General features: G+C 35.9%; 4 protein-coding genes across 8 annotated transcripts; 1 reads left to right on the top strand and 3 right to left on the bottom strand.

Annotated features, from left to right (window-relative positions):
• Window positions 1-464: 464 nt before the first annotated feature.
• Window positions 465-8,749, bottom strand: LOC135693818 (uncharacterized). The gene is made up of 9 exons (XM_065212401.2): window positions 7,454-8,749; window positions 6,038-6,159; window positions 4,835-4,922; window positions 3,858-3,975; window positions 2,930-2,975; window positions 2,427-2,520; window positions 2,053-2,090; window positions 1,492-1,550; window positions 465-1,345 (listed from the first exon to the last, which is right to left on the bottom strand). The coding sequence occupies exons 1-9, from the start codon at window positions 8,596-8,598 to the stop codon at window positions 1,196-1,198; spliced, it is 1,860 nt and encodes a 619-aa protein (XP_065068473.2). The 5' UTR covers window positions 8,599-8,749; the 3' UTR covers window positions 465-1,195.
• A 2,288-nt stretch (window positions 8,750-11,037) lies between these two features.
• LOC135693847 (DNA replication complex GINS protein PSF1) lies at window positions 11,038-25,268 on the top strand. 3 transcript variants are annotated; one of them, XM_065212437.2, is made up of 9 exons: window positions 11,038-11,182; window positions 18,875-18,939; window positions 19,413-19,508; window positions 20,160-20,250; window positions 20,358-20,438; window positions 20,572-20,604; window positions 21,135-21,209; window positions 23,943-24,017; window positions 24,388-25,268. In XM_065212437.2, the coding sequence occupies exons 1-8, from the start codon at window positions 11,108-11,110 to the stop codon at window positions 24,006-24,008; spliced, it is 582 nt and encodes a 193-aa protein (XP_065068509.1). In that variant the 5' UTR covers window positions 11,038-11,107; the 3' UTR covers window positions 24,009-24,017; window positions 24,388-25,268. The 3 variants fall into 3 exon arrangements, with proteins under 3 accessions (XP_065068509.1, XP_088966722.1, XP_088966721.1); XM_089110596.1 differs by having other exon boundaries at window positions 24,445-25,268; XM_089110595.1 differs by having other exon boundaries at window positions 24,796-25,268.
• On the bottom strand, window positions 11,305-17,522 carry LOC148959295 (uncharacterized). Of its 2 annotated transcripts, none has more exons than XM_089110593.1 (2): window positions 14,186-17,522; window positions 11,305-13,551 (listed from the first exon to the last, which is right to left on the bottom strand). In XM_089110593.1, the coding sequence occupies exons 1-2, from the start codon at window positions 14,525-14,527 to the stop codon at window positions 13,156-13,158; spliced, it is 738 nt and encodes a 245-aa protein (XP_088966719.1). In that variant the 5' UTR covers window positions 14,528-17,522; the 3' UTR covers window positions 11,305-13,155. The 2 variants fall into 2 exon arrangements, 1 of the variants encoding a protein (XP_088966719.1); XR_016144131.1 differs by having other exon boundaries at window positions 13,159-13,551; window positions 14,186-17,391.
• Window positions 20,594-27,277, bottom strand: LOC135693837 (uncharacterized). Of its 2 annotated transcripts, XM_089110594.1 has the most exons (4): window positions 26,943-27,277; window positions 26,016-26,375; window positions 24,682-24,878; window positions 20,594-22,936 (listed from the first exon to the last, which is right to left on the bottom strand). In XM_089110594.1, exons 2-4 carry the CDS (start codon window positions 26,347-26,349, stop codon window positions 22,844-22,846), a joined length of 624 nt encoding a protein of 207 aa, XP_088966720.1. In that variant the 5' UTR covers window positions 26,350-26,375; window positions 26,943-27,277; the 3' UTR covers window positions 20,594-22,843. The 2 variants fall into 2 exon arrangements, with proteins under 2 accessions (XP_088966720.1, XP_065068494.2); XM_065212422.2 differs by lacking the exon at window positions 26,943-27,277 and having other exon boundaries at window positions 26,016-26,548.
• Window positions 27,278-27,413: the final 136 nt, after the last annotated feature.

The following is a 27,413-nucleotide window of genomic DNA, read 5'->3' on the forward strand; positions in this document are numbered from 1 at the left end:
ATATTTAAATTTTTGATCAGCTGTTTCGTTTATTATTTCTCTGACTTAAACTTCTTTGATCTAAGGGGGCACCTTTTTGTCAATTATTTCCTTTTAGAATATCAAGTTTCCTTTGTTAGGGAAAGAGTGAAGAGTCATAAAAACTTTTATCACTATAGCGTAAATTTTAAATGCCAGCCCCATTTTGACGGCCAGATTCCTCCAATCTAGCCGTTTTTCAAAGCTGCTGGCCGTCGAATATTGGGAGCAACTCACATATACTTTTATGATGACTTGGATTGGGTGGAAGATAAGAGACGACCAAGTATGGTTGCTTTGCAGGGGAATTCCTCGATGTTTTCAATAGAAAAGAACTCTGAAAAAAGCTCATTTTTGTTGTGACAGCATTGTGGTGTTTGCATGCATAAAATACTACAAGAACTATTGCGATTATCAACATTGACAAAAAAACTGAAGACACAAAATAGCAACTGACTGAGTATTCTATTTTCCAAAAAATAACATTGTTAAAAAATGCGCAATAAATACAACAAATTTTTAGCGAACGCACAAAAATATATTCAAGAATTAAAACAATCAGACTACCTAAACCTTATGAAAGTGATTCTTATGAGCCACTTGTGCCTACGTGTGATGGGTACTTTTTTAAATGTTTTGTTGGCTGTTTTGAGGACAATAAATATCAGTTCTAATATGGGAAAGATTGCAAATATTCTTAACAAAGACAAAACTTTCCGTTTTTTCTTTTGAGGCAACATTACCTAGTCGACTGGCTCTATAAATTGTCTGACAAAGGTAAATACAACTTCACAAATACTTTCATTTGATCAAAATATTCCTTTAGTACAGGTTCCATATCACATTTCAATTATGTATATTCTTAATAGGCCAATAGATTTTCCCCCTAATCATCTGCACAATTTGTAATGTCCTATCAAAATCACAGGCCTAATATTCGCTACAACTACACCCCGTGATAAATAGAACATTTTTCCTTTACCAAACATGCTAGAAGAAATCCTCTTATATGTCAAAGAGACAATAGTAATGGCATAGCACAAAGCAAAACAACGCTCAAATGGCAAAAACAACTATGAGTTAATAAAATGACAATTCTGGTTAGAAAAATAGTCTGTCACTAACTTCAATCTTGCACAAAATTCAGGAACACATAAACAGAACAGCTACATGCTCATTATTTTCGTAAAGCCTGTAAGCAGTTAATTACATCTGCTTGAATATTTTCAGATGAGACCGGACATCTGACATGGGTATAAGAAAATGGAGATCCATCTGGGTTATGAACTGTTGTGCAGTTGCACGTCCAGACTTCGAACTGTGTCACCTAAAATATATACAAGAAAATATTGCCATACAAGTCAATTAGATAACAGCACGGAAATATTTTAGCTTCTCTAGACGTCCAAAAAGGTGAATACAAACAACTGTAGGGCAATATTTTATATACTTTGAAAATAATACAACAATTACCTGCAGGGTATGGTCGATTATTTCATCTGATTCAATAATTACACCAGATGGTGGATAGCCTGGTTGAAAAAGATGTCATGAAGAGTCATTGGCAAATTAACATTATAAACAACTAAAATGAAACAAATAAAATAAGATTTTTCTCTTAAACACAATAACTTCCTATCCCAATTTTTCAGTTGGTTATGATAGGGAAAAGCCGAGGAGCTTATATAGTAAAGCCCTAAAAAGGGAAAGGAGAGAGGAATTTGGAAGAGAGGGAGGAAAGATAGAGCTTATTTATTAAGTACTTCTTGGATAGAAAATATCAAATTTATTTAACCTAGAAAAATTGTGCTTGTATTTTAATAAGATATATCAAATAAACAATGTTCCTTAGGGTTAGGGTTAGGACTACCAGGTCCTGTCACCTCCAGAACCTTTGCCACTGCAGAACATTTCTACAACGATACAAGTCAAATTGGTTGTCAAATAAATTTAGCCTTGCCTAAACCTAAAGCTAAGGAAAAGGAACCTTTTAAACTAAAAATTGATAACAAACAAAGTGCTGTATAATCCTACCTTCAGCACATAAATCTTTTGCCAGCTCTTGCATGTTGCTATAAATTATAAAACGCAAGACAAGAACAATTATGAGAACTTATGAGAGGCTTCAATGCTACAAATAACAAGGCATTTAAAGAATGCGTTAAAAGTTGATATAAACTTTTAGAAGTCATCTAGCCAAGATGGATGTTACTAAAACGTAATTTTTTTCCAATTTCTCTGACAGATTATAATAGAAAATTAGAAACTGAAATCTTCAAAGACAGCACAAAGAAGAAAAAATTAACTATATAGCAGAAACACTCTGGACATTCAGGATTGTGAGTGTAGAACCAGCAATAAAAAAAAGAAACACAAAAATATGATAATATGTATATCATTATACTCACTTGGACACTCCAACCTCGCCCCATAGAAATCTTAATGAGTTATTGAAATTGTTACTAGTCCACCTCCAACCTTCCAACAATTTAGCTTTTGGAGCTGAAATTGAAAGTCAGTTAACAAATTATAAGGTACGTACTAAGTAAACACTACCTTAAATAAGTACAAAGTGCTAGGAAATATTTTGCCTTGAAAAGTATAATTATAAAGAGTATTTGCCCAGATACTGAAACAAAGCTTTTGTAACAATAACACATTGATTTCATTAAAGACACAAACCAACAACCGTTTGCTGCTTACTCATGAAACCTTCGCCGCCTACTATAACCCTCACTTTAGTAAGACTGCACAAACTTTAGAAAACTTATAGATGCCTGCTTTTAAATGTGAGTCTTCTACTTCAAAAATTAATGAAAATCTAGTTAGCATATTACCAATGCAAATACAGCACATATTTAATATATCAATACAATGAAAAAAACAATGCATTCGAAAACTTGGAAGTTACCTGTAGAAACTGGTATGATGACATTATATGCAGCCAAGGATAAGGCCTATGAAAAATATTATTCAAAACTGAGAAAGCTTTGTAGTTATTAGTAAATCTAAAGTCTGTTCATCAGTAACAACAAATTAAAGTGAGCTGCTTTAAAATTTGCTAGATTTTCACAATCAATCCCATCCATTCAATCCCTTGCATTCGAACATTTCAATTCAGCTTTATGAAGACCCAAACCTGTTCTAATCCATTTTTGTTCATCTTGATCTTTCTCAAGTAATACATTTTAAACTTTCTTTGACTTCATAATTTCTTTCATACTTGAATTTAAGCTTTATTCGGCTGTGATATTTTTGTAGTTTGATTTTTTTTGTCAATCTTCTTTACGGAAGCTCTCATTTAAATATTTTTTTATGAAGAACTTTTATTACCGAATCAAATGAATGAATGATACTTGAATTTATACAGGACAGAAGGAGATTTTCTTTCTGTTCAATATGCTGGGGTTCTCTGTTAATCATTTCATAAGGCAATTTATTTAACTAATTAGTATGTGAATGCTTTGAGTTTGTATCCTGGTACTATTCACCAACTCAAGAAATGTACTTTCAGCCAAGTTGCAATTTAGCACTGAATGATTCAGATCACATATTGTGTTTGTAAATGCTGGCTCTTTCAGCTTAGCTTAGGTCTTTGGGCTAAAGCATATGTTTCTTGCTGCTACAAAAGAACCTGCAAAATGTTTAGGGTGCTCCCTGTATACTTTCCAGCATAATTGTGCCGTTTGGGACATTTGGGAGCTTCCATAAACCTTTCGCCTGGGATGTAAGACTATAAACCCCTAGGTGTGAGAGAGGTTGTACTACCACAGACCACTATGCCAGCACATCAGCACATAATATTAAGAGCTTACTTCACATAAAGTAACAACAACTACCTTGAAAATATCAAGCTTTCTTTTGCTAGAATGGTGATTTGGATTCCTGATATAAAAAATGGCAGGAAATGAATTGCCAAAGACACTTAAATCACGTGGCCTTTCTGGAGAAACCAACCTGAAAAAAATGAATCAAGTGGTTGACAATGCAATCAATAATTTTCAGAGAAAATCTTTGTATAATGGGAATAGTTTCCTTAAGTGAAACTGTATAAAGAAAACTGAATGATAAGACCAAAAGTAATGAATCAATCAGATATCTGTATCAGAGACTACAAGCATACTTTGTTTGATTCACTGATAAGCAATTATGCATTTTTTCTCAAAATTATCATCAAAGTATTTTTTCATAAATCCTCAAATTGGCTCCCTTTGAAAAAGCCCCCCCCTCATATAAGCCCCCATTACTACTGTAAATCCTCAAATTGCCCCCTTGATTTGTTGATTTTTGCCATTTGAGGTGGTGTTATTGAATTACCACAAATATTCCCACTTTTTGTAAAAATTAATTTTTTAAATGTTCATAAAGAAATTCCTGCTAAAATATACCGGTATTTTATTAATGTCTTCTTAATGTCTGCTATTATTTTATAAGTCCCCCCTCGCATAAGCCCCCTCTTCAAATAGCCCCCTATCCAAAATTATTAAAAATAAATAAGCCGTTATGGGGATCCCCTAATTATTAGAGGATTTACAGGCATGGCAGGATAATGCACCTTGTCATAATGCTATTGTCACAAAAAATGTTTAACATGGTCTTTCCTGGACACTGCCTTTATTCAACATCTATGTTATGATTTATAAGATTTGCCCCACCTATTTTCGATGACAATTTTTATTGTGTTTCCTCTATATGAATACAATTTCAGATGACACAACATTAAAAGAAAGTCAATGAGTCAAAAGGAAGTTTAACTGGAATTTTAACATTGAAGTTGAATTGAGGTAAGGGTTTCTCTAAAAGATGATATACATACCAAGCTGGGTTTTTTCCTTTCTTCTCATCAAATAATATAGCCCTGGCATTCTTCATGTTGTATTCAGCTAAACTAAAGTTTGATGTACCTGACAAAGGCAAAATTATTGTTTTGTGATTTCAGATTATACCTTAACTTTTTCAAGCAAACAAGATTCAAGCCAAGCAACATGAATTTGAACAAGCATGGCATGTAACAACAAATGGAACATAACAGAAAAATGTTAGCCCCTCTATCAAATCGAACTCGCAATTCTCCCTTCAATTTTATACTTGCTTAATTGGCAATTCTGTTGCAATATGTATCATGGCATTGCTTTATATTTCAGACCTTTTGTGGAATATAAGCTTATTTGCAGAGCTTTGAATGTGTAACTTAACTGAGAGACCCAACCCAGAAAAATTGAATATCAAAGCCAAATGATGTAGTCTCCTTTTGTATGGCCAAAACCTGGCCATACAAACTCTGAAATCGTAATTACTATGAAAAGATAAACAAATATTTTGTGGTAGAGGGTGATTTGAATAATGGAATGACAAGTTATGAAATACATGATAACTTCTATCAAAATTGGATTTCATTAACCTAATCTGAAAGTACTTTAAGTCTAGATTCTTTTTCATTAGACCACCTTTACAAAATTACTCAAATTAATATTAATTTTTTAGTTGATGCATCAGCATGTTTTATGTAGCAGCACATAAAGAAAATATGGGACATAATTACTAAAGAAAACTTGAAAATATTGCCTCAGATGCTTCTTAAGTTAAAATCTATGTTATTTGCAGTTTCTTGTCATCATTAGAATGCCATATTTCTAAGATTTTTTTGCCTTTAGCCATGGTAGACACTTTTAAAAAACCCATTATAAACTTAACATTTTGGCCCCTTCGGTTTCAAATTACTTTCGCTGGCCAAGATGGAGATATCAAAACATTGCATGAGTGTAGGTTATATTCAGTCGTTCAATTGCAATTCTTTTTCGAATTACCTCTAACAAAACATGTTTTCTAACAAGCACAAAGAAGGCCTTAATTTGGGCTTATGGGCTGCTGACTGATGCAATGTGACGTCATGCTATAAAATAAATGTCCAATTAGAAGGTTTCTTCTATTTACTGGAACTTTTTGGCAACTTCCAGTGGGCATTGCTATGTAAAGAATTTTTAAAACTCAAATTTTTTCAGAGAATGATGTAACTTACCATAAAAGTGCAGATCACTTATTGGCCAAAACAAAAGAAATACTAATAACACAAGAAGAATTGTTGGCTTCCAAATAAAATAGCAACATCTTTCCTTTATCTGAACTGTCAACGACTTCTCCCTGAAAGACATAATAAGGATGCAAACTTTAAAATATCAAAATCACATTTGAAAAATAATTACAACTTTGCAGCTCTTTTAAAAAATAAACCCTGTGGGCACTATGTCCATTGCATTGCGTACCCCATATGTGCACCCCTGAAGCCTTCATTAGGATCTAATGCTGTTTGCATCCTTACAAAAAATTTCTTGCATGTCTTATATATATCACAGGACTTGGTCATTTGAGTAGAAAAAATAGCATCATTCCTAATCTTGTGAATATCAAAAAAATGAAGCCAAGGTTCTAAAATTTACCAACCTCCACCCTTCATATTTTCAACTTAAGCCCTTACCAAATGCCACCACATTTTACAATCTTTTACAAAATTTGATTTCAACCAAACATGTAGTAAAAATCTCTTTTGTTCTCAAGTTTGATTAACAATGTTGTGCTTGTTTTGCCACAAGATTGATTCGTTTGACCAGGCCTTTACACAAACTACAACTAAAACCTTTTTACAACTTCAGAACTTCAGTTGGGGGAGGGGCATATAATAAAGTAATAAGATCTATTTACAATGCAAATAAGCTACTATTCCAGCTACTTGTATGGAATCAATGCCTGTAAGTTTATCAAAGAAAAATGTCCACCTGTCCTTGATTCATGTAAAATATTTTTTCACATTTTTGCAAAAATCTTTAAAAAACTTTTTTAACAATTGTACCTGAGGGTGTTTCCTTTGTTCTCTGAGAGATTGTAGGGCGTGGCCAAAGAAAATTTTCTTAAGGGGGTCCAGTTTTGTCAATCACCCTTGGGCCCGAGCTGCCTATCAATGGCCATTGCTAGAGACCAAGCCTTGTGAGGAGCAAAAAGCAGGCGCTTAAAAAACTGAGCACCTGCAACTTTCTAGGCCCTCAATTGAGCAGCATCAATAACAAAAGCTTGTTTTTCACATTTAGTTTTGAGACAGCACAAACACACTAGGTGCTCAATCAATCAAGCTCCTAGAGCTTTATAGGCACATGTAGAGGTGCTTGATTGAGCTTGAGTGCCTTTCCCCCCTTGCAGGGCCTGCTAGAGACGACAGTTTAATCAAACATGTTAGGATGCATCAAGCCAGGATTTTGGGTTTTTAGACCTGTGAATAACTCCAAGAGTGTTTATCTGGTGGATTGGGTCCAGCATGAAGCACTCTTGATTCATCCTGTTTGGATTAAAACTTAAATATTGATAGCCTGCTTTGGCCAGAGGCAGAAAGTTTATTATATATCACGTTATACATTGAACATGACATACATAACTTCATACTTACTGGCTATACATATCAACAGATGCTCTTGTTCTTCTCTCTCTCTTAGGAGGCCAAATATTAGCAAAGGCAGAAAATATAATCAAAACTCTCGAGACTATAGTTTCTTTCAATAGTTGTAACATGTGGAAAATTGTAGAGATCAGTCTATAGAACCACTGATTTGATTGGTGTTTTCCATATAGACTCCACCTATTCAGATACCATTGCCGTCTCCAGTCATGGAACTGGCTCCATCTGGCATGGTTCAGTTGCACACCTGAATCATAATTTAGGTTTTTTCCAGCAAATGATTTTTCCCTCATGTTGGAAAAGTCTGTCTGGTCTCTAACTTCTGAAATATCTTCAGAAATTAGTGAGCTATACATAATTGGTTTTGACAAATCCTGGAAGACATTATCTTCAAAGCTTTCATTACATCTCTTCTCGGGGCTCCTCTGCATGTATTTATGATCTGTTGTAGTTTCGAATTCGTTTCTACAACTTGCATTTGTTTGAATTCTAGTAAAACTAGATTCTCTAACAACAATTTCATCATGAGAGTTTGTTTCATGATGGGTCATTGTCTTTCCAGAAATCACGAAACTTGCATCAGAATTCACATTTCGATTGACAAATGAATCTCTATTAACAGGAGTCGATGTAATAAACTCATTTTTCGTTTCATAAAATCGTGTTTTTGTTACGCCCCCATCGAACTTCTCGTTCTTGGACTTCCGGGCATTACTTCTCAGAACAGCCATTTCTTGCTGTTGCATGTGGCTTTCGTTTCTCATAAGCCCGAAATTGCTGGTAATCAAAGAGGCCTCGGTTGTTTTATTGATTACTTCGGAAGTGATTTCTTCCTTTAGGCGTTCAGATCGTCGTGTTCTTCTTTGCCTTGGAGCATCCATGGCTAAGTTAGGCCTATCTCTCTCTCTCCCAGTCAGAATGGTATTTCCCGCCTCGGTATCACCAGGGGGATTCTTTCTGGGCGAACTACCCCTATCCCTATGACCCGTTGTGTCAGGATCAAGTATGTCAAATATGATGCCATTCTTCGCTACCAAAATGGACTGATCGACCTCAACAACCTTGCCATCTCGCAGCAACATACGCGACGTTGGAAGGGATTCGTATAGTTTCCCATCTCGAAGTTTCATCGGCATCGCGACGCGAAAAAAGCGGCAACTCTATTTAAAATTGCTCTCGCTGTATACCAGTTTTGCTTCACCTTTGTTGTTTGATCATTGAAAGAATAATACTACATCCAAAATGAACTTTCCTCTAGGTTGAAAAGTGTCACCAACTACACACGACTTTCGATTCGTTGAATCACAATCGTATTATTGCTTCCATTAATCATTCGGATGATAGGACACAGAAGTCTTTAGATCCCTTTTGAAGCTTAGAATGGATCCCGGTGTTTTGAACAAATCCCCGTTCAGAAAACAAAACTCCGATCATAACAGCAGGAAATGCAATACCTGTAGCAGATTCTTATTTTTCTGTTGAGATATGCAATCATGAGCGAAACTAGGCGAACAATCTGCAAAGGTAAAAACTCCAAAATTTTCGAAAAGAAGGGTTTGGGTAGGGTAAACATAAATTAACGCCCTGGGTTACAGTAAAGTAACGAGTCTACTCTGACTGAGCTAAGAGAAAGATTTGACACATAAAGAAGTTTTGCAAGAATTTTTTCTGCAAAAATTTCAAAATACGTGTCGCTAAAAACTAGGCACGACAGCCATCAAAATATCATTACAGTGTTTGCTCATTAAAAATATCTACTAAAATTAAGATTCCAATATTTTATACCATTATCATTTTAATTAAGTCTAACATGGGTGTTTCCATTGGAGGTCTAGACGGTGCAATAAGATCAGCATTGAAGTAAGAAGTGGTGGATTTGAGGAGCAATGATTTTGGAGAGGGTACTAGCCAAAAACTTGGATTTGGTGACATTCCCCCAGCTAGAAAATGATGGAAACACCCATTTTACACCTTTATTGTTAAGATAATGAAAATAAGAAAATAAGTAGAGTAAACACCTTTTTACCAAATCAAAGCAAAATTACTGAATGAAGCAAAAATATTGGGGGAGGATATATCGCATCCCCAACACTTGGTAAGTCCGTCCTTGAACAAAGCATTAACTAAAGGGTGTTTTAGAGAGCAAAGACGTTACATTGAGGATCGCCGAAAACGTTGCTATGCAAAACTCTTAACGGTAACGGCTCTAATCGTCTATTTGTTCTGCTACTTTAGTTACACTATCTTGAAAATTTTCTTTCTTTTTTATAACGCATATAGCAGTTACTTGTTTTGTGTTTTTGTAAATCTGATAAGGGTTTGCGGATAAATGACATGATGAAATGAAGGAAATGTTACTAAAACAATTTGTGAATTGTGATGTAAAGCAGCACTTTAAAATTATGAGATTTCTATGGTTGCTTTCTTGGTGCGTAAAAACAGCTTCTAGCAAAACCTCTATCTTGTGTGTTTCTTCCTTGAACTCGTAGGGCTCCATCTGTTCAGGTACCATTGTCGTCTTCGACCATGAAACCAGGTCCATTTCGCATGATCATACCAATCGGGCCAGTCTGAAAGCCACCTCTTTTCGTGTTGGCAAAGGGATTCATCTTTGGACGAGCTGTCAGGCTTATCTCCACCGTGCTCGAAGATAATTGATTTTGAAAGATCTGGGAATGCATAACATTCCAAACTGCACTCGTGGCTGTTAGCTTTCACAAATTGCTTTCTGTTTCTTGGGGTGTTACCTTTATTGACGGTTAAATTTCTCCCAGTTACCACGAAACTTTGGTAATCTCCAGTTTGCTCCGGTGTTAATGCCCCGTCCGGCAGGCTGGAAGTTAGGTCTTCAACATCTGGTCCATGTTTGTTTGGAGTTGAAGTAACGAACTTTCTATTTGCACCAAATGCTGGTTTCTCTACACTCGTTGCTCTAGAGTTGCTGGAAATTATTGCCTTGATGTCTTTTTCAGATATCAAACGCTTTGATTTGTTACTATCCCTGTGCGTACCACGATCGATATAGATGGGTCTATGGGAGATAACAACTTTTCCATTCCTCAACCTCATGTAGCGATTATTAGAAAAGAAATGATGGAGCTTCCCATTTCCTCGTTTGAAAGTCATTTCCATATAGATCTACCAGCAAAGTTTTTAGTTTTTCCTATTTCCGATAGACTAATCAATTGATCATCAATTCTCGAATCACTGACAGATACCATCAGAAACTGCAAAATATTCATGTAAACACAAATGTTGTTTTAGTTATAGGAATACCTATGTCTCTTTTACTTTTTGTCTTTGCACAACATGTAGAATTTTTCCATTTATAAACATGCATAGGTTTCGAAACAATTTTTCTAAGAAAATTTTTAAAGGTATTATTTAACACAAAGATGGCAGATTAGCTTCAGAATTCTAACATCAGGAATTTCATAGAGTCCTTTTATTGAGATCAAAGTACAAAATGGCAAAAATATTCAAGCAAATTCCAACCAGGCGAAGACTTGAATGAAACCACATGTAACCATCAATGGCCCTGAGGAACACTTTCCGTGTGAACGAGGTAGCGCAAACGAGGTTGTACAAAATTTGGCGCTAAAACATTTTTTTGTGAACTAAAGTCATTCAGCGAATTACAGTATCATGTTTGGCGAGAAGGCGCTCGAGCTTATTAAGCAGCTAAAAAGAGCTCGGGATGGGACATTACCACCTTTCGACGTAAGAAATTTATGTTATAATGTCTGTTTAATTTTTTACCAACAAAAGCTGTGAAAGACATGATGATTAGGCAGAGTCCACATAATAATGTCAATCATCCCTCCGGCCAACCTGCGGAGATTTTAAAACCAGCAAAGAAAACAAAATGTCACACTAGTATGGTAGCTGAAATTATTTTCCTTCTATTGGCAGTTTTCCACGTTAGTTAGCAGTGCGGCTTCGACCGTGCTATTGTTTTTAAAAAAAATTTCACAAGCGCCTCAGGTTTTGTATCTGATCTTTTATAATTCACTAGTATGATTATAGTAAATCACAGGATTTGGGAACTGGCTAAAAATGTGAAGGTCCAAATTCAAGGTTAGATGTTTTGATTTTGGCTAAACAAAACTGCAAGCAGTTTGAGTTTATGGGTTGCAAATGGCACCATAATCAGCTGTGAGCAGAATGTTGTGGTTTTCCCTACAGGCACCATGCATGTCTTTTTCAAGCTATAAGTTTAGGCCCTCAAACTTTGAGAAAAATAATTATTTTACGCCATACTAATGCTTTTTTCTGACACTCTTCAGAGTTTAAAATGTCAGAATATGGTCCCAAAAGGACCGGAAAGAACGTTTATACCCAGTTATGGATCGAAATAGGCCAATCAGAAAATCATGACCACATGACCAGTATAGTTACCCAATCGGTACTGCAGGCCTATAGAAAAATTACCACTGGAGTCCAAGGGTCAAAGCAATCTTTGTCTACAAAATAGAGGCTTTTTCATTTTAATGTGGGTTTATTTCAAAAACTGATAGATCAAAATGTGACTAGGATCTGCCAATTATCTGAAAATTTTCATCATTATAGTTTTTGGCACAATCCGGGTTGTCTAAAAGATGTTGTCTGATGGCAGCATAACCTGTTTGGCAATGTTCTTTGAATTACAAGATCGAGGAGGTTGTTCTCTTGGAGGGGCAATTTTGTTTCTTATATTGGAAGGAAACATGCTGTTTATCCTATTCCTCAGACTTTAGGTTAAGAGTCCTACATAGCCAAAGTCACACTAGCACATAAATTCATAAATGATGGAACTCTTTTGGATGGTAGCAATTCAATTCTTTTAATGGATGGAAAGACTCTCTGTTAAAGTTAACATAGAAGCATTGACAGCAAAGAAACATTTTGTGATGGCCTGTTTAATCTGACTGAATGTTCATTCGAAATTTTTATTTGATGGCTTGTCTCACAAACAAGAGTATACATGTTCAAACTAGTGATATTTGTGATAGGCTTAATGTTGCAATTCCTTATTACTTTTCAATCACTCTGGGTTTAACAAGATGTAATTTGCAAAATGTAGTGTCACCTTAAAGTTAGTTCCCCCCCCCCTATTGCAAATATTTGTTGGGTACCTCTGAACCCAAGCGTTACAAAATGTATTTTTGGAAATTGTTACTTGATCAGGCCTTTTGGTAAGAAATAGCCTAACAAGTGGACCAGCTCTTGCATCATTTCATTTGCTCAAACAATCCATAAATTTGGAAAGTTTCTAGTTGAATTTCCTTTCACAGTCATTATTGGGATGAGATTTTACTGTTGATCTGGATGTGCTGATCATCTCAAAATGTTATAACAAACCTTCTTTACCAGGGGCGGCGGGGAGCAATAATAAATTGCTATTAATCGCGAGCGAAGCGAGTGAACAACGTGGGTCCGGGGGCCACGCCCTTTAAAAGGGCGGAAACGCCCATCCTTTACAAGAGGGATACAGATATAAAGTTATCACTGCTCCTAAATGATGGTCTATTTTCCAAAACTACGCTCGTTTCTGAAAAATCCACAAAAATTTCTATTAAGATACGAAATATTTTGAAAAAAAGAAAACATTTCGTCTAAGCTCAAACATTATTGTTGTTTTTATTTTATTTTTACAACAAACGTGTATCGCAAATTGATCATTTTTTCAAGCACATCTATGAAAAAAATTGCAGTTATTTTCTTGAACTTATCCGTTCCTTGTCTAGGAAAACTCGCAACTCTTGACTGTAGTTCCCTAACAAGTCCATCAATTCAATGAAATTTCCCCTGTTTGGAGAGAATTTGTCTTCAGAATGCCCCCGGAAAGCGAGTCCTTGGGCAGACAAGTAGACTGCAACATCAATATGGTGCTTCATCATCTTTGAATATCTTGATGCATTTTCATTATGTCTCAGAATTTCTCTCTGTCTTGCTTCATCAAGTGCACTGGCCACATCCACATTCCCTAAAAGCTTGTACGAAGCGTGACATGTCATGTGACTTTTTGATTCTTGGTGCCTGTTAGCAACATTCGACAAATTCCTGCCATCAGATGCAAATCCAGTTGGTTGCACGAAGCAAGCCTTCATCTGAAATAAATTATGTGAATAAATTGATAAAAATTCTTCTATTATCACCCACATTTTTATAAAAGTTACAGTGGAGTTGCAACCTTGTTTTTTATATTTAGCTCGATTTTAGCATCAAACTGCTCTTAATTTCAAATAGTTGTTTGTAGAAATCGAGGAGCGTATCACCTTCGTACACCTTTGGCAAAAATACTAATGTTTTAAAAAATCTCGGACGCCTTTTGGGAAGAGTGATACACCCCTTGGTATCTTGGTAGTAATGGAAACAATTACAGCAAATGTAGTCTTTACCTAAACGCCTAAACGATAGTTAACTATGCCTAAACCTAAACATTAAGTTATAGATGGTCAGTTTCGTAAACTTGAGCATAAGTAATACTAAAATGGCTTCTTGTAGGGACTATGACAGGGACATCTGATCAATCGGTGTCTTGTGAATGTGTGTTCATGAAAATGCCACAATTCCTTGCGTTTGTAAAAGGTGGCTACATATGCAGGGCTGTTTAGACTACCGCGGCTCTCCGCCGCTCGTTAAAAGCCCTGCTATTCATCTTCAATTTGTAATAGCAAAGCCGCTATAAACGAGACTTTCCGACGAGAGAAAATAGTAAATAGAAAATAGTAATCTTCTTACCTTCAAATGATCTCCCATGACTAAACATGGCCAGCAGAAATATGTATTCTTCTCTGAATCACCACATATCCAAGAAAAACCTCTATACACAGCTTCACACGAACGACTTTTAACTTTAACATCGGGGCATGGGCGTCCGTCTTTTTTAAGACGAAGGCGCTGTTCATGAGTTAATTTACCTCCTTGCATAGATATGAGGGAAAAGACAGTTGAAACACCCCATCGTACACCACCTGACGCTACTTGATTCATTTTGTATCTGAAAAGGTCTCTACTCTCTTCCCAACGTTTATCGAACTGACGATTTGTATGCGTGATCGCGTGTGAGCTCTTGCTATTCATTCCAAGAATTTAATAGCAAGGCTGTCAGATATGCGTATTTCACAATAGCCCGTTGCGTCACACCATAGCCACACTATGGCGCAACTCCTATTAGTTTCCTCCGTTTGCTATTCAGAAGGGCCAAGTAATAGCATGGCCATCGACGGCCACAGCGTGGATCAGAAAGGTATACACGCGGCATTCTTTGAATAGATTAAGTCGGGCAATCGCAATATCAAAAAGCACAGAGGGGTCAAATAAATCATGGAATGAAGGAACTGGATAAGGAAATCAAGATCCAGAAAAGATTTTACTCGTATAATTTATGTTACATTAATTTGTCTAATACAAAAGCAGAACATTTCTTTGGAAAAAAATTGCTATTAATGAAATAGCATAAATAGCACTGTCCGCCGCCTCTGTTCTTTACTGTCCAGACAGTGTTTACATATGATAGGGAATAATGATGTTCAAATAGCAGACCTCTATTGTATTTACAAAAGTAGTAGCTGATATCTATTTTCATCTTCCACTGGGACATTGCTGATTCTGACTACTGCTGTTTCCTTATGTTTTGTTTTGGGTTTAGTATCACTAAATTGAACAAAGTGATTTTTCAAATTATACAAGTTATATTGAATCTTGGAAAATAGTTTGGGAATAATTTCACCTTAGATTTACCTTACTATGTTGGGAATTTTACTTCAATCAAAAAAGGTTATCCAACGTGGCAGTAATTTTACATTTTTAATGTCTGAAAAATTGTCTGTGTCTGTGACTATACAATATCATATAAGATGTAAGGGTTTTTAGCAATTAGCAGTTTTGGTTTGCTAAAAGGTTAGAGTTGTCAAAAGGTTTGACAGCCACAAACACAATCATTCTTCGATTGTAAAGTTGATCTTTTTTGTCTAAATGCAAAAGCGGAAACTGTTCTTCTTCAGTATAATAAATTCGAATTTCTTAAAAGTTGTATTTCAAACCTACTACAATTTGCTTCCAAGGGACAATATATTATAACATCAAAAAATGCCAACTTTATCATACATTTGGTTCCCACTCCACTATTTACGTACATCTGAGAACAAAGACTCTTATTCAGTGGATGACACCTGGGGGGGGCAAGTGGGGGCAGCTATCCTTCATGTTTTGGAAGACAATGGTATTCGGTTCTAAAACAATGGAAAAGTGTGATGTCACCTTATCAAAATAATGGGCTAACCTCCCCAATATTTGCCTGAGTTTCCACAAACTGCTCTCATTCTCGGGCAGACAACACATTGGTCTGATCAATTTGAGTTTTAAAAGAAATAATTTTTAGCAATTTACCTATGGATATTCAAAGCACAATTTGAGGCAAAAATGGGTTTGTGAAAAAGTCAAAATCTGAATCATTCACAGGTTCAAAAATAAAACAACTAGAGCATTAAATTTACTTTTGTTAGAGAAAAAAAAAGAAATCAATTGTATATCAAGTGCAATATAGGCATTTTTCTACTATTTATGGCATACAACAGATCTACAGCTAATAAGCAGCAGTATTTTATTCAAGAACATGATAACAATTTCAAACACAATAAATTTATTATGATTATTTATTATGATTTCCAAACACAAAACTTGGTCTGGCCCTAAATAAAACAGATGTCACTTGCCCACAAACATGTTGTTAGCTTTCCAACATTTTAGTTTGCTGTTTGTAATAACATGCAACCATTACTGTTTACAGCTAGTTCAGGGTCACCCGGGTGCCTAAAACCAAACATGAAAAATGGTTCCCTTACACTTTTTGCAAAAATACAAAATGAACATCTTTTATAACTTTTTAAGAATAAGCTACTATGAATAAATTTGTTACTCTTCTTTGCAACAACCTTGGTGATAACTGAAAGAACTTAATCTTCTTTATCATTTTAATGTTCAAGTTTTATATTTCTGCCACCATCCTTAAACACACACATCATAACAGTTCATTTTGGGCTTTGTTTCAGGACAAGCATTGACAGCATTGAGATTTGAAACTACACAAAAATATCAATATTTTATAAAGAAACCACAGCATGTACTTTTTTATTTATACTTTCCAACTTTTTTTGGTTTCATATGCATGCAGACTGTCATTGTCAATAACTTCCATGTCAACCTCTCCATTGACAGCTTGAATAGCAGCTTCTGCCACAGTGTCTAAACTGATAGACCTAGCTGGTACAAAATAATCTAACAATTTCCCTCCTGGTATATTTTTGAATATTTTCTCGTTCATTTGAAAAGCTATATCTACACCGACTTTCAAAGGAATTGACCATGACCTTTCAGAGAAGCTGGTGATAAATCCTGGCCGAATAATGGTGGAAGAAACATTCGTGAGATTGCTCAACAAGAAATCCTCGGCTTCACGTTTGTATTTCAAATAATCGTCGATAAATGGTGGTCCTTTCTCGCTGGAGATCATCACAAAACGTTTACCCTCCTCCTGCGCCGCAAGGCTGTCAAAGAGTTCTGCAACCTTTATGCAGCTATCACGATTAAGGGACTGGTGGCTTCCAGGATCCGAGCCTGTTCCTTTGCCAACCAATGTTCCTACAGCATGAATAACACCATCGCAATCCTTTAACACATCTGCAAATGCATTTGGTTCAAGGCAATTGCCTCTCAAAATTTTTATTTGTGAAAGTTTCCCAATAGTTTCATCCCGCGGTTGACCAGACCGACTAAGAGCGTATAACTGGTAATGTGGAAATCTTGCTGCAAGGCTTTTGAGGATAAAACTACCCACATAGCCACTGCCCCCAGTAACTAGAACTGCTTTTGATAATTTGTTCATGCTCTTGCTGCTAACGAAGGTCCTTATCTATCCTTATGCTCTTATGCAACAATGTTTAGGCCTTTCATGGGAAAGAGGCTATAAAATTGCCAGTCAAGACGAACCAACGATATGAACAATGTCCCCATGAACGAGCCCGCACCTGTAGGACATTTAAAACACACAGGGAAAATTTCAAATTTACAGATTTTCGTCTAGGGGAGTCACTCAAGCTTTTTCTACACAGGGAGGTCCATCCGCAGTTATCGAAATTTAATTAAAAGTATCAAAAACAAATTTAACAGACCCAGCATTATCAGCTGAAAATTGTTGATAAGGTCCAAAAATATCAAAATTTAAGATCTTGTTGTGAGCACATAACAAACTACTCATAGTACTTTAGACCATTTCCTATAACAACCAGTTTAGATGCATTATTCTTTTATTCCCTTTTTTATACTGTATGTGTTAGTTGAACCCATAAGTAAAAAGGTGCATTGTTAAATCAGGTACTCAAAAGTATCAGGTCACAAGAAAAATTCTTACCCATAATTATCGGATGGACCCCCTGTATATAGAAAGTTCAACTGACCCCCTGGGGATTTTCGACGCAGTCTAATCATGGCAAATAAAAAACTTGCGGCATGGTCAACAAATTAAACCTTAGTTGACTTTCTCCATGAAGAGAAACACTACGATCTTTTTTCATAAGAAGCAGGTAATTTTTGCCGAGGCTGCATAAACTTTCCTTGTGGATGACTTGAATACTTGGTCGTACCCTGGGTCGTAACAGCAAAAAATGTGAGCTGCGGCTGCGAAGGAGAGAGCTCTCATGTTTTGCTGCCATTCTGACTTTTTTGCTGCCGTTAATTTTTACGGCACTGGTACCCAGGCTTACCCAGGCTAGCTTGGGCGTCGAGTTTTGACAAGGGAGAGAACAAACAGACCAAAAATCGTAAAGGGGCTATGCCTATACTTGTGCTGTGCCATTTTTGTAGAAGAAGACCATGTGTATCATTCATTACCTAGGTACACCAACATTACCTAGGCATAACCCAACTTTGGGCTTGTCGTAACCCAAGTTTCGAGATTCTGAGTTTAAAGTTTATCATCTATTGCTCCAATGTATTGAACTTCAAAGCTGTTTTAATATCGGTAAAAAATTCATGCATAAAGGTTTAAGATTTCACTGAAGCAGTTTGGCCACGCTGTATTGTTGCCAAAAGTCACACTTAAATGTCGGCCAATTTAGGGATCTGCACATCCCCGCCAGTCAGCAATTTTCTTTAGCTTCGCCCCTGCCCAGGTTCAGTTACATAGCAGCTAAAATATCCTTGCTCATATTTTCAATAAAGTCTATTGATAGAATTTCAAGTTTCAAACAGAAAACCAACTGTAAAATCTGTAGCAAATTTAAACGGCGTTGGGTCTCTCTTAAGCTCTTTCTAGAGGAGGCCATGGCTTTTTCCCTCGCTCTTCCTGCTAAACGCTACGTTTGAGTTTCAGTTCATGAATTTCAAAATTTTTCTGCAGCAGCATTTAATAAGTTCAATTTCAACTTCTAGGAGGATGTTATCAGACAGGCACTTGAGGAAATGAGGGTGCTTTTCGAAGAAAATTCAAAAGAAGTGTAAGTCGCAAACAAAGTTTACCTTTACGGAAAGCTGGAACTGAATAATGCATATTCAAGGGTTAAGGGAGGGGTCGTTTGTTGCAGTAACTGTAATGGTTCTGCACCCTTTTTGTGACATTTTTATGTTTCTTTTAATAACATTACGGTAAAATAAACCCGCTTACTACAGTGTTCCATTTTAACAAAGCTTTTACAGAATAGAGTAAATATACTGTGTATATTGTTCCCATATAATGTGGAAAAATTGAAAGCAATGCATAACTACTGGATTTGCAGGTAAATTTGCTATCAAGAAGTTTTAGCGATAATTAAAAAGATAGTGATTACAAAGTGATTACAAAATGATTCAATGTTTCCTTGCGTGATTCAATATGATTCAATATTTGCTACTTCATCTTTAGCATGTAATTTAGAGTAATTCTTAGCGAGTGGGATTTGCTTCTTTTACTTTTAGTTTCTTTGTTTGATAGGAATGCAGCCGTGGATGGAGAACAAGGACTATTTTCTGGTGTTCAACTCAGGCATGCCAGTCTTGAGAGAAACAAGCGATGCATTTTAGCATATATGTAAGTATGCTTTCCCTCGATGTATGTTTTCAATAGATATCTAGCCATAGAGTGGATAAAGACCTGCAATACCCTCTATTCTCTACCTGTCTCAATATTTAGTATATTTTTCATCAAATCATGTTTTTCCCAAATTGGCAATTCAAATTGCTAGTGCTTGAAATTTCCATCTCAGATTTGAATATTTTCTGCAACTGATAGATGACTCTATTTGTCATTTTATTGCATTGATAAAACGCAACATCCACCCAGAATAGTGCGTGGTCTTTAAAATCCCACTTTTTGTGTCCCCAATGAATGCATTCTTCAAAACTTTAAATCCTTGAACGGTCCTTTCCTCGTATAAGCCCCCCTCGAATAACTCCCCACCCTCGAAGTAAATATTTTCCTTAAGCCCCTATTACCGAATATTCCCCAGTCCTCATATGCAAATTTTTCGTATTTTAATAAGCCCAATGGGGGCTTCATCGGGATACAACAGACAATACACCATTTTGGCCCATGATCCAATAATGCAATCAGCGGAGACAGTGAAAATAGCAATATATAAGACTAAAATGTCTTACTGGGCTTTGATTTATATTTGTGTTGATTTTATTTATCGAATTTATGTATTCCTTAACCTAACCTTTTTTGAAACTTTATCCACAGATACCATCGAATGATGAAAATAAGAAATTTTAGGTGGGATGTTGGTAGTGTATTGCCGAACAACATCAAACTTAATTTATGTGAGCAAGAGGTGCGTTATTTTTAATTTTCTTTTTTCAATAATTTTTTTTCTATTCAATTTTTTTGAATTGGTAATGAATTTATGTTCAATTTATAATAATCATTTCTCATTTTTAGACTCAATGGTTTAATAAGTATAACAAATCGATTGCAAATTACATGAAGTCAATAGGTGGTATCGGGTTCGATTTAACACAGGTATTTTCCTAAATATTTGCTTTTTTTAGTATAGATCTGCTTGTTTCTCATTTTTTGGGCCGTGCTCTTCTAAACATCAAGGTTATTTAGACTTTAAAGTTTTGTGTCTAAATTCATTTTCATCAAATTTTAGCATCTGAAACCTCCAAAGATGCTATATATAGAGGTTAGTATTGTTTATTCCATCAACTTTTGAAAAAGATATAAATTTCCCATCACATTAAGCGACAGTTGCCTGATGACCTCATTAAGCGTCAAACTCTAACAGCTTAAAGCCGTCCTGTTCTATACACCAAATAACGTGTACATCTCTTCCTAAACGGCATCGAGTACTTTATGGCAGACTGGTAAACAGTAATTTTCATTAAATGTCCCATCATGTAGGATAGTCAAAGTGAATTGAGCTTCTTACTTTGATCATCTGTGTATGTAATTCGATATGCTGGATATCCAGTAATAAAAAAGAGTGAATGCGTTTGATGAATTTCTCTTGATGTAGAAAGGTCCTTTATGAATAGATATGATAGGCTGATTTGACCTATTTAAGAGAGATCAAGCTTGTAGGTGATTGTCAGACAAACTCCAACAGACTTCAATTTTCACGTAACCAGGGGTTCAAAAATTGCGCACCGCCCGTCATCAACTTTGTTAGAGGAGAGGCGGTTCTGAGAATTTCATTCTTTGCTTTCCTTTAAGGTACGTTGTCTAACAGACTATGGTGAATTTGAGACTGATGATGGAACAGTGATTCTACTAAAAAAGAACAGCCAGGTTTGTAAGTTGTAGCTTGTAAGTAGTGTGTAGAAGACTGTAACGTCATAACTTCTTGAGTTGTATATACTCAGTTCTTATGGTGAGGGATATGAGTAACGAGGTGTTACCGTGCTTTAGTGTGTGGGCTGTAGGCTGTTACAATGCAAAATATGAAGGTAACTATCTGTTACTGTCCCTTCATTTCCATGCTCGTTTGTGAATATAGCGAATTATCGCCATAACCTTGCGTAGATGAATTTGGAAATCAATAAATATAAAAAGGCTGTTTGGGTGTATTAGTCGAACATTCACAGGTCTCATTTTAAAGTATCGTGATAAGGTGAATAACGATATATGAATTTGCAAAAAGCAATATCGATAAGGACTCAATGCCATAGATGATAAGTAGGTGATGTGTGTCTAATTTGTGTAGTGTTAACTGCAACCATCAATGATGTTTGCAAAATGTGCCAAGAAAATCGCTCTCTGGATTCATAAAAAATCTGAAAGCATCAGTAAGACCCTTCATAGCGAGGTATTAAGAATGTTGTCGTGTAAACAACTCTATGTTGTCATGAAAACATGGAAGTTGTCTCTACGTTTTGAGCCTTCTAGAAAGTGAGCCTTCATTTTACACGGGATCAGTGGACATGTTTCAATGTCAACCAAATGTAAAGCACACATCGTTACAATTCTTGCATCATCCTTTCTGTAACCAGCAGTGATCTCCACTACAAAGAAGTTTCTCGTTAATGAAAGGTATTTTGAATTGCTACTTCACATTGCTAATTTGAAAATGCCTGTTAACAAGCAGTCTTTGGCACCGTCTGCAGTGCTTGAAAGACCAAGTTGGCAAAATGCTATGGCTTTTTCGAAGCAAGATATTTTTTGCGATACTCAAGAGTCAGATTATCGATATCCGTAAAGGAAATGGGTTCTCTCGTTGCACTAAAATAAAGAGACAATTTTTCATGTCATTTAAGTTAACATGATTGTACGATGCTAGAAGAGGACGCTTTGATTTGAAACATCATGAGAAAAGTAAATATTCAAGAAAGCAACACTCGTATAGGGATGCAACACTCGTATAGGGATAGAAAGAAGAGAGAAACGCTGAAATCGAGATGCATCGCTTCACTTATGTTGGGCAAATTTGATGTGACACAGGAACAATGTTGATGCGACAACATTGACGAGTTACCATTCATGAAGAATTTTAAACCATCGTGCTACTTCAAAGAAAATAGAGAGTGTACGAATTTCAAACCTAAAAATCATGGAAATATTACATCAATACCAGCATTGCAGTTAAATCTTCCACAAAAGAGATTGTTCAACTCTTATTGAAGGTGAACTGGAGACTCTCGTATCATAGAAGCACGTGTTAGAGATAATCTTTACCTCTAAGGTTACTCAGATGATGATAAGAAATTCATATGAAGAATTACTGACAATGCTTCTGATAAAAAAACTGTGAATGCTCGTCTGCGACCACATTTAAACTTCGATTTGAAGTTTAAAACGGCTCTGTAAAGGTTTTTGCCACTCACAGAGGATAACGTAAAGCTCCACAGCAAGAGGGTATGCAGCCTTTGCAGTTGCAGTTTGGAAACCATAAGAAAGGCTAATAACGCCTGTGCACCAGAAAAGCTCTAGCCAATGCCTTCCCCAAGGCTGCCAGGAAGAAATTCAAGCAGAGGTTGTCTCGCATCTTGTTTCTTCAGTGAACGGAAAGCTCTATAGTGCTATATGGAGAAAAAAGAGTCACAATTAAAGCAGTGATGCTTTTTATGAAAGGAGTGATTACATATTTGTCTTCTTCTGTAGTATGAAATCGTCAATATAAAGAGGATACTGGTAACATAAGCGTGATTGTAAAGTGGATGTCGAAAAGCCGTTTGACAATGAGTCTTTAAGCTAAAGAATCACTGAATTGATGTATAACTCAAGTATAAAGTCGTCAGTATAAGAAAGTTAGTTATTATCTAAACACGATTCTCAAATGCATGTTGAAAAGCTTCCGACAATGGGGTTTCGAGCTACAGAATCACTGAATTGATATATTTCACAGTGTGAAAACGTCAATGCTAAGAAAGTAGTCATTGGTAAACACGAGTGTGAAATGGATGTCGAAAAGTCTTCAATAATAAATCTTCCAAATTACTCCATCACTTGAGATGGAACACTTGAATTCAGACTGATATTTTTACATAAAGCTCGTTGGAAGATAGGTTTGAAAAGTTGGACTTGTCAGTCAAACGAGATCCTGTTTTCTGGAGCAATTTCGTGACAACACATTCAAAGACCATTATTTGTTGCATTATTTATTATATTATGAAAACAATTATTGGAAATAGAATAAGGTAACCCCGTACAGTCAACTTCAGAAATTCTTCTAAATAAATTAGGATTTGTAGAACCAGGTGTATTACAAATTATTTTTGATATATGAATGTGAAAATTGCATCCTATTTTAAATTTTTGGTCACATGATCGGCAACGAGGAGGTCTTATTAGGTAGTCTTTTGCCTATTGTGTTTGTAAATGTAATGTCAAAAACTTCCATTTAATAATTCTTTACTCGGTTTTTACAGTTAGACTTTTTTCTTTACCCTCGACTGCCTCCCCCTTCTCTTCTCTGATTGTACAGACACTTATTTGACAAATTTGTCTTTTTTTCTCTCAGAGAGAACTAAAGGCTCTCATTTAATATAGATCTAGGCAAACTAATGTTGATTTTTTCCTTGTTAGCATTTCCTTCCCCGATCCCAATGTGAACATCTGATACGACAAGGCATTCTGCAGCACTTGATTTAATACTTGGAGGTATGTGTAAAGGTCTTCCTTTAACTGCATTTAGACATTTGTTGACCATCTTTTATTCTTATACGGCAATTTCAATTGAATGGACAGCAAAGATTCAGAAACTCTGAATATAAATCATATTCTCCTGTACTCTTTCTTGACTTGTGACTTCCCTCGATAAAAGCCAGACCACCCAAAAGTCTTCAGAATATTGAATTAACATTCTGATATTTCTGTTTGCATGATATTTCTTAACCACAGAACAGAACATTTCTTAAGAAAGCTCCTTTTCTGTTAATTTTGTCTGCCAGATATTAGGGACTCGGTGTATATAAAGTCTGATTTTGCCTGAATTGCTTCACCAAGGCCATTTGAATGTATCTTTTTTTAGATCATGAATTACTCTCCATCTAACAACAATCAGCTTGCTACCAACTATTTATTCGAGGACTTTCTTACCAAAATGACAAGAAGATTTGCATTTAATTCAGCTTATTGCAAAAGGACAGTTCCAATAGACGACAGAACTTTGCTGCTACACCTACAATCTAAACTTGTATCTAATAAAGATCTTTATCAGTAGTTATTCATGTAAATCGAAATTTATCTTCTTCATATAGTTTCTAGAAAGACAAGTGATCACTTTCATTTACAAATACCCAATTTGTAATGTATCGAGTCTCACCTTTTTGAATTTTACTATTTGTCTAATATCGTTTTTCGTCAAGCCTAGTTGATTCCAGTATCTTGATAGCCATACTGCAACATGGTAGTAAAGTAAGCGCGTTTCACTTTGCAGCCTCTCTTCTGTGTCCAGTATAAAGTATCGTCTTCGCAGCGGTTTTGGTTCTGCAAATGTCATTGAAATAGCCTTGATTGCCTCTGAAAGAAAGTTACTGAAACTATATGTTTTATAACTTTCAAAGCTCAAAGGAGTTTGTGTTAAAATTATGAAATGGGATCTTCTTTTACGTACTGTCTGGCTATTATTTTTATTTCCTTGTTACCTCATGGGTCATACGTCGTTTGGAAGTGTTAAATGTAAAAAAATATTGATTTTACGTTTTCCACTTTTTTTTATAATTATTTGTCTCCACGAACTTTTGCTGTAAAATTGCTTTTGTTCAGATACTGCTGTAGATTAGGTTTTTTATAACAAAATTACACTACTTGGAAACTTACGTTGACTCAGCAAATAAAAATTCGATGAAATTTTGGTATAATTGTAATACCATGTACTGTAGTATATTTGTGCAATATTTACTAAATAGAGCCAACCTCTTTTGTAGCCAATCCTTTCAAGGCATCAAATAACAATCCGAAATCATGCTACTCAATACCTGAGTTTAAAATCTGGATTTTTTGACTTACCTTTGAGTTACTGAAATAGATTTGACTTACCGAAATTAAAAGGACATGTGCAGCTTTGAAAAGAGTAGCTATAAACTTAGCAGCTATTTCAACTATCTTGTTATTACTCAACTTTCCTTCTTTCAAGATCATCTTTCAATATATGTTTGATGGTACCTTTTGAAAATAGTTAACGTTTTCATTTTCAAAAGTAGAACGAGAAGCTTAGCAACAGTAGAGCTATTTTCAACCGAAAAACAAGGCAAGCCCTCTAACTTGTAAAACACTTTCACTTTTTTCTTGACGGTATCTTTGGAAAATTGTTTACATCGTCTCCCCCTGTACATGAAGTTTAGAGTTCTAGCCCCTTTGTCAACCATGTGACGACGTTGCAACTGTTCAAAAGGGTAGCAATTTACCCCTCTGGTTCAGTTGTGGGCGCCGTCGACCCAAGTGGTTGCTTCGTAACAAGAGTTTCCTGGGTTTACCATTATAAGTATTGATATGAATAAAAAAGATAACTAATTTTTTGCTTCTACTTCATTGTGACCCCCCCCCCCCCCCCCCCAAACAAAAAGTTGTATCTCGGTCTTTGGTTGTATTGCTTTGAATTTCAACGTCAAAAGCTTATAATACATAAAGACTAGCACAAAATGTATGTAATACTACCTTTAATCTTCATAGATTCTGACCAATTGATTCTTGATCTGATATTGTCTGACGCCATCCCTGCGAAGTGTCCGAAGACGAATTCCCTCTTTGCCAGATGGTATCCACATGCTATAGCCTGCATGTAAGATCCATCGGCAAAAGTCCGTTTAAGTTTTATCAAGACTAACGATTTGCTGACTTTAAATTCAAATAACTTTTGTGCTATATGTGCGACGGGTATGCCCAGTATTTTGCGCAAAGTGGTATACTTTTTTCCAGCTTTGATAAGGGCCAACATGCAGAGATGTTGCAGTGTCGTAAATCTCTTTGCATTAGATTGACGTGCTGTCATGTTGCGTTGTTCTTCCAAGCTGGTCTCTGGTATGTATAAATTAAAATTCATCAGTTTGATAGGCAGTTCTTCTAATGTCGTATTATTTTGGTTGAAAGAAGAAGGAGATTGCTTTCAAACGGGGGTCGCTGTTGACCCTGAAACTTTAAATTTCGCACATTTGGTTTTCCATTTACTACGTTTATCGATAACACCAGCAGGGGCGGATACATAGCAAACTTAAAGGAGGGGCAGTTGGTAGTGGAGCGCTGAAAAATTTTCAAAAATTGACGACGAGAGAACGCTGTATACAACAATTTTCAGATCCATTTTCGGAATAAACAATATAACTTTGAAGTAATCCTTGAAGCAAATTAGCCTATCGGTCTCACAAACTTTTTCACCTGATTCTCATTCTTCAAAAGGGGCACACAATTTCCAAAAAGGGGCGCTATACTTGCTTCAACTCGTCGAGGGAGGGGCAACTGCCCCTAGTTGCCCCCCTTAAATCCGCCACTGAAGATCAGGGAGCTCTCCTAATAGATTGAAATCGATTCTTGTTATACAAATACAATTGTAGTAGGTGGAAATGGAGAAAGTATTTTGCATGTTACCAAGGCTGGGCTCTTTCAAACTGTCTTCTTTATCTCTTCTCTAACTACATCTCGTGCTGCTAGGAACATAATGCTCTCGTTTCATAAAGTATCCTTTAAAAATGTTCTGCTATTCGAATGACGTTTGACTTTCTCTGTGTGGAAATATGACTGTATTGCCAAAGCACGTAAAATAAGAATGTTGCAATTAACTTCTTCAGTCTGAAGATCTTCGGACCTGTTGCTGACGAGGAAATAACTTGACGTAAAAAGTGAAATCTTTCCATGTATGTTTTATTTCTAAAACTAAAATAGATTTATTAACCCTCAGCACCAGGAAATGATACTTAAAAACGTACCAACTGATATCTAACGTCAGATCAGAATGACACTATAGGTGTTTCAAAGATGGACTGGCTCTTTCTCAAAGTTGAATAAGCCTTCTCGCGTCTACTTCACCTATTTCCTTGTTTTAATCGTTAAATGTCCAAG

This window comes from Rhopilema esculentum, chromosome 10 (genome assembly GCF_057945365.1).
Source record: "Rhopilema esculentum isolate cy_ngs chromosome 10, ASM5794536v1, whole genome shotgun sequence".
NCBI classification, from domain to species: Eukaryota; Metazoa; Cnidaria; class Scyphozoa; order Rhizostomeae; family Rhizostomatidae; genus Rhopilema; species Rhopilema esculentum.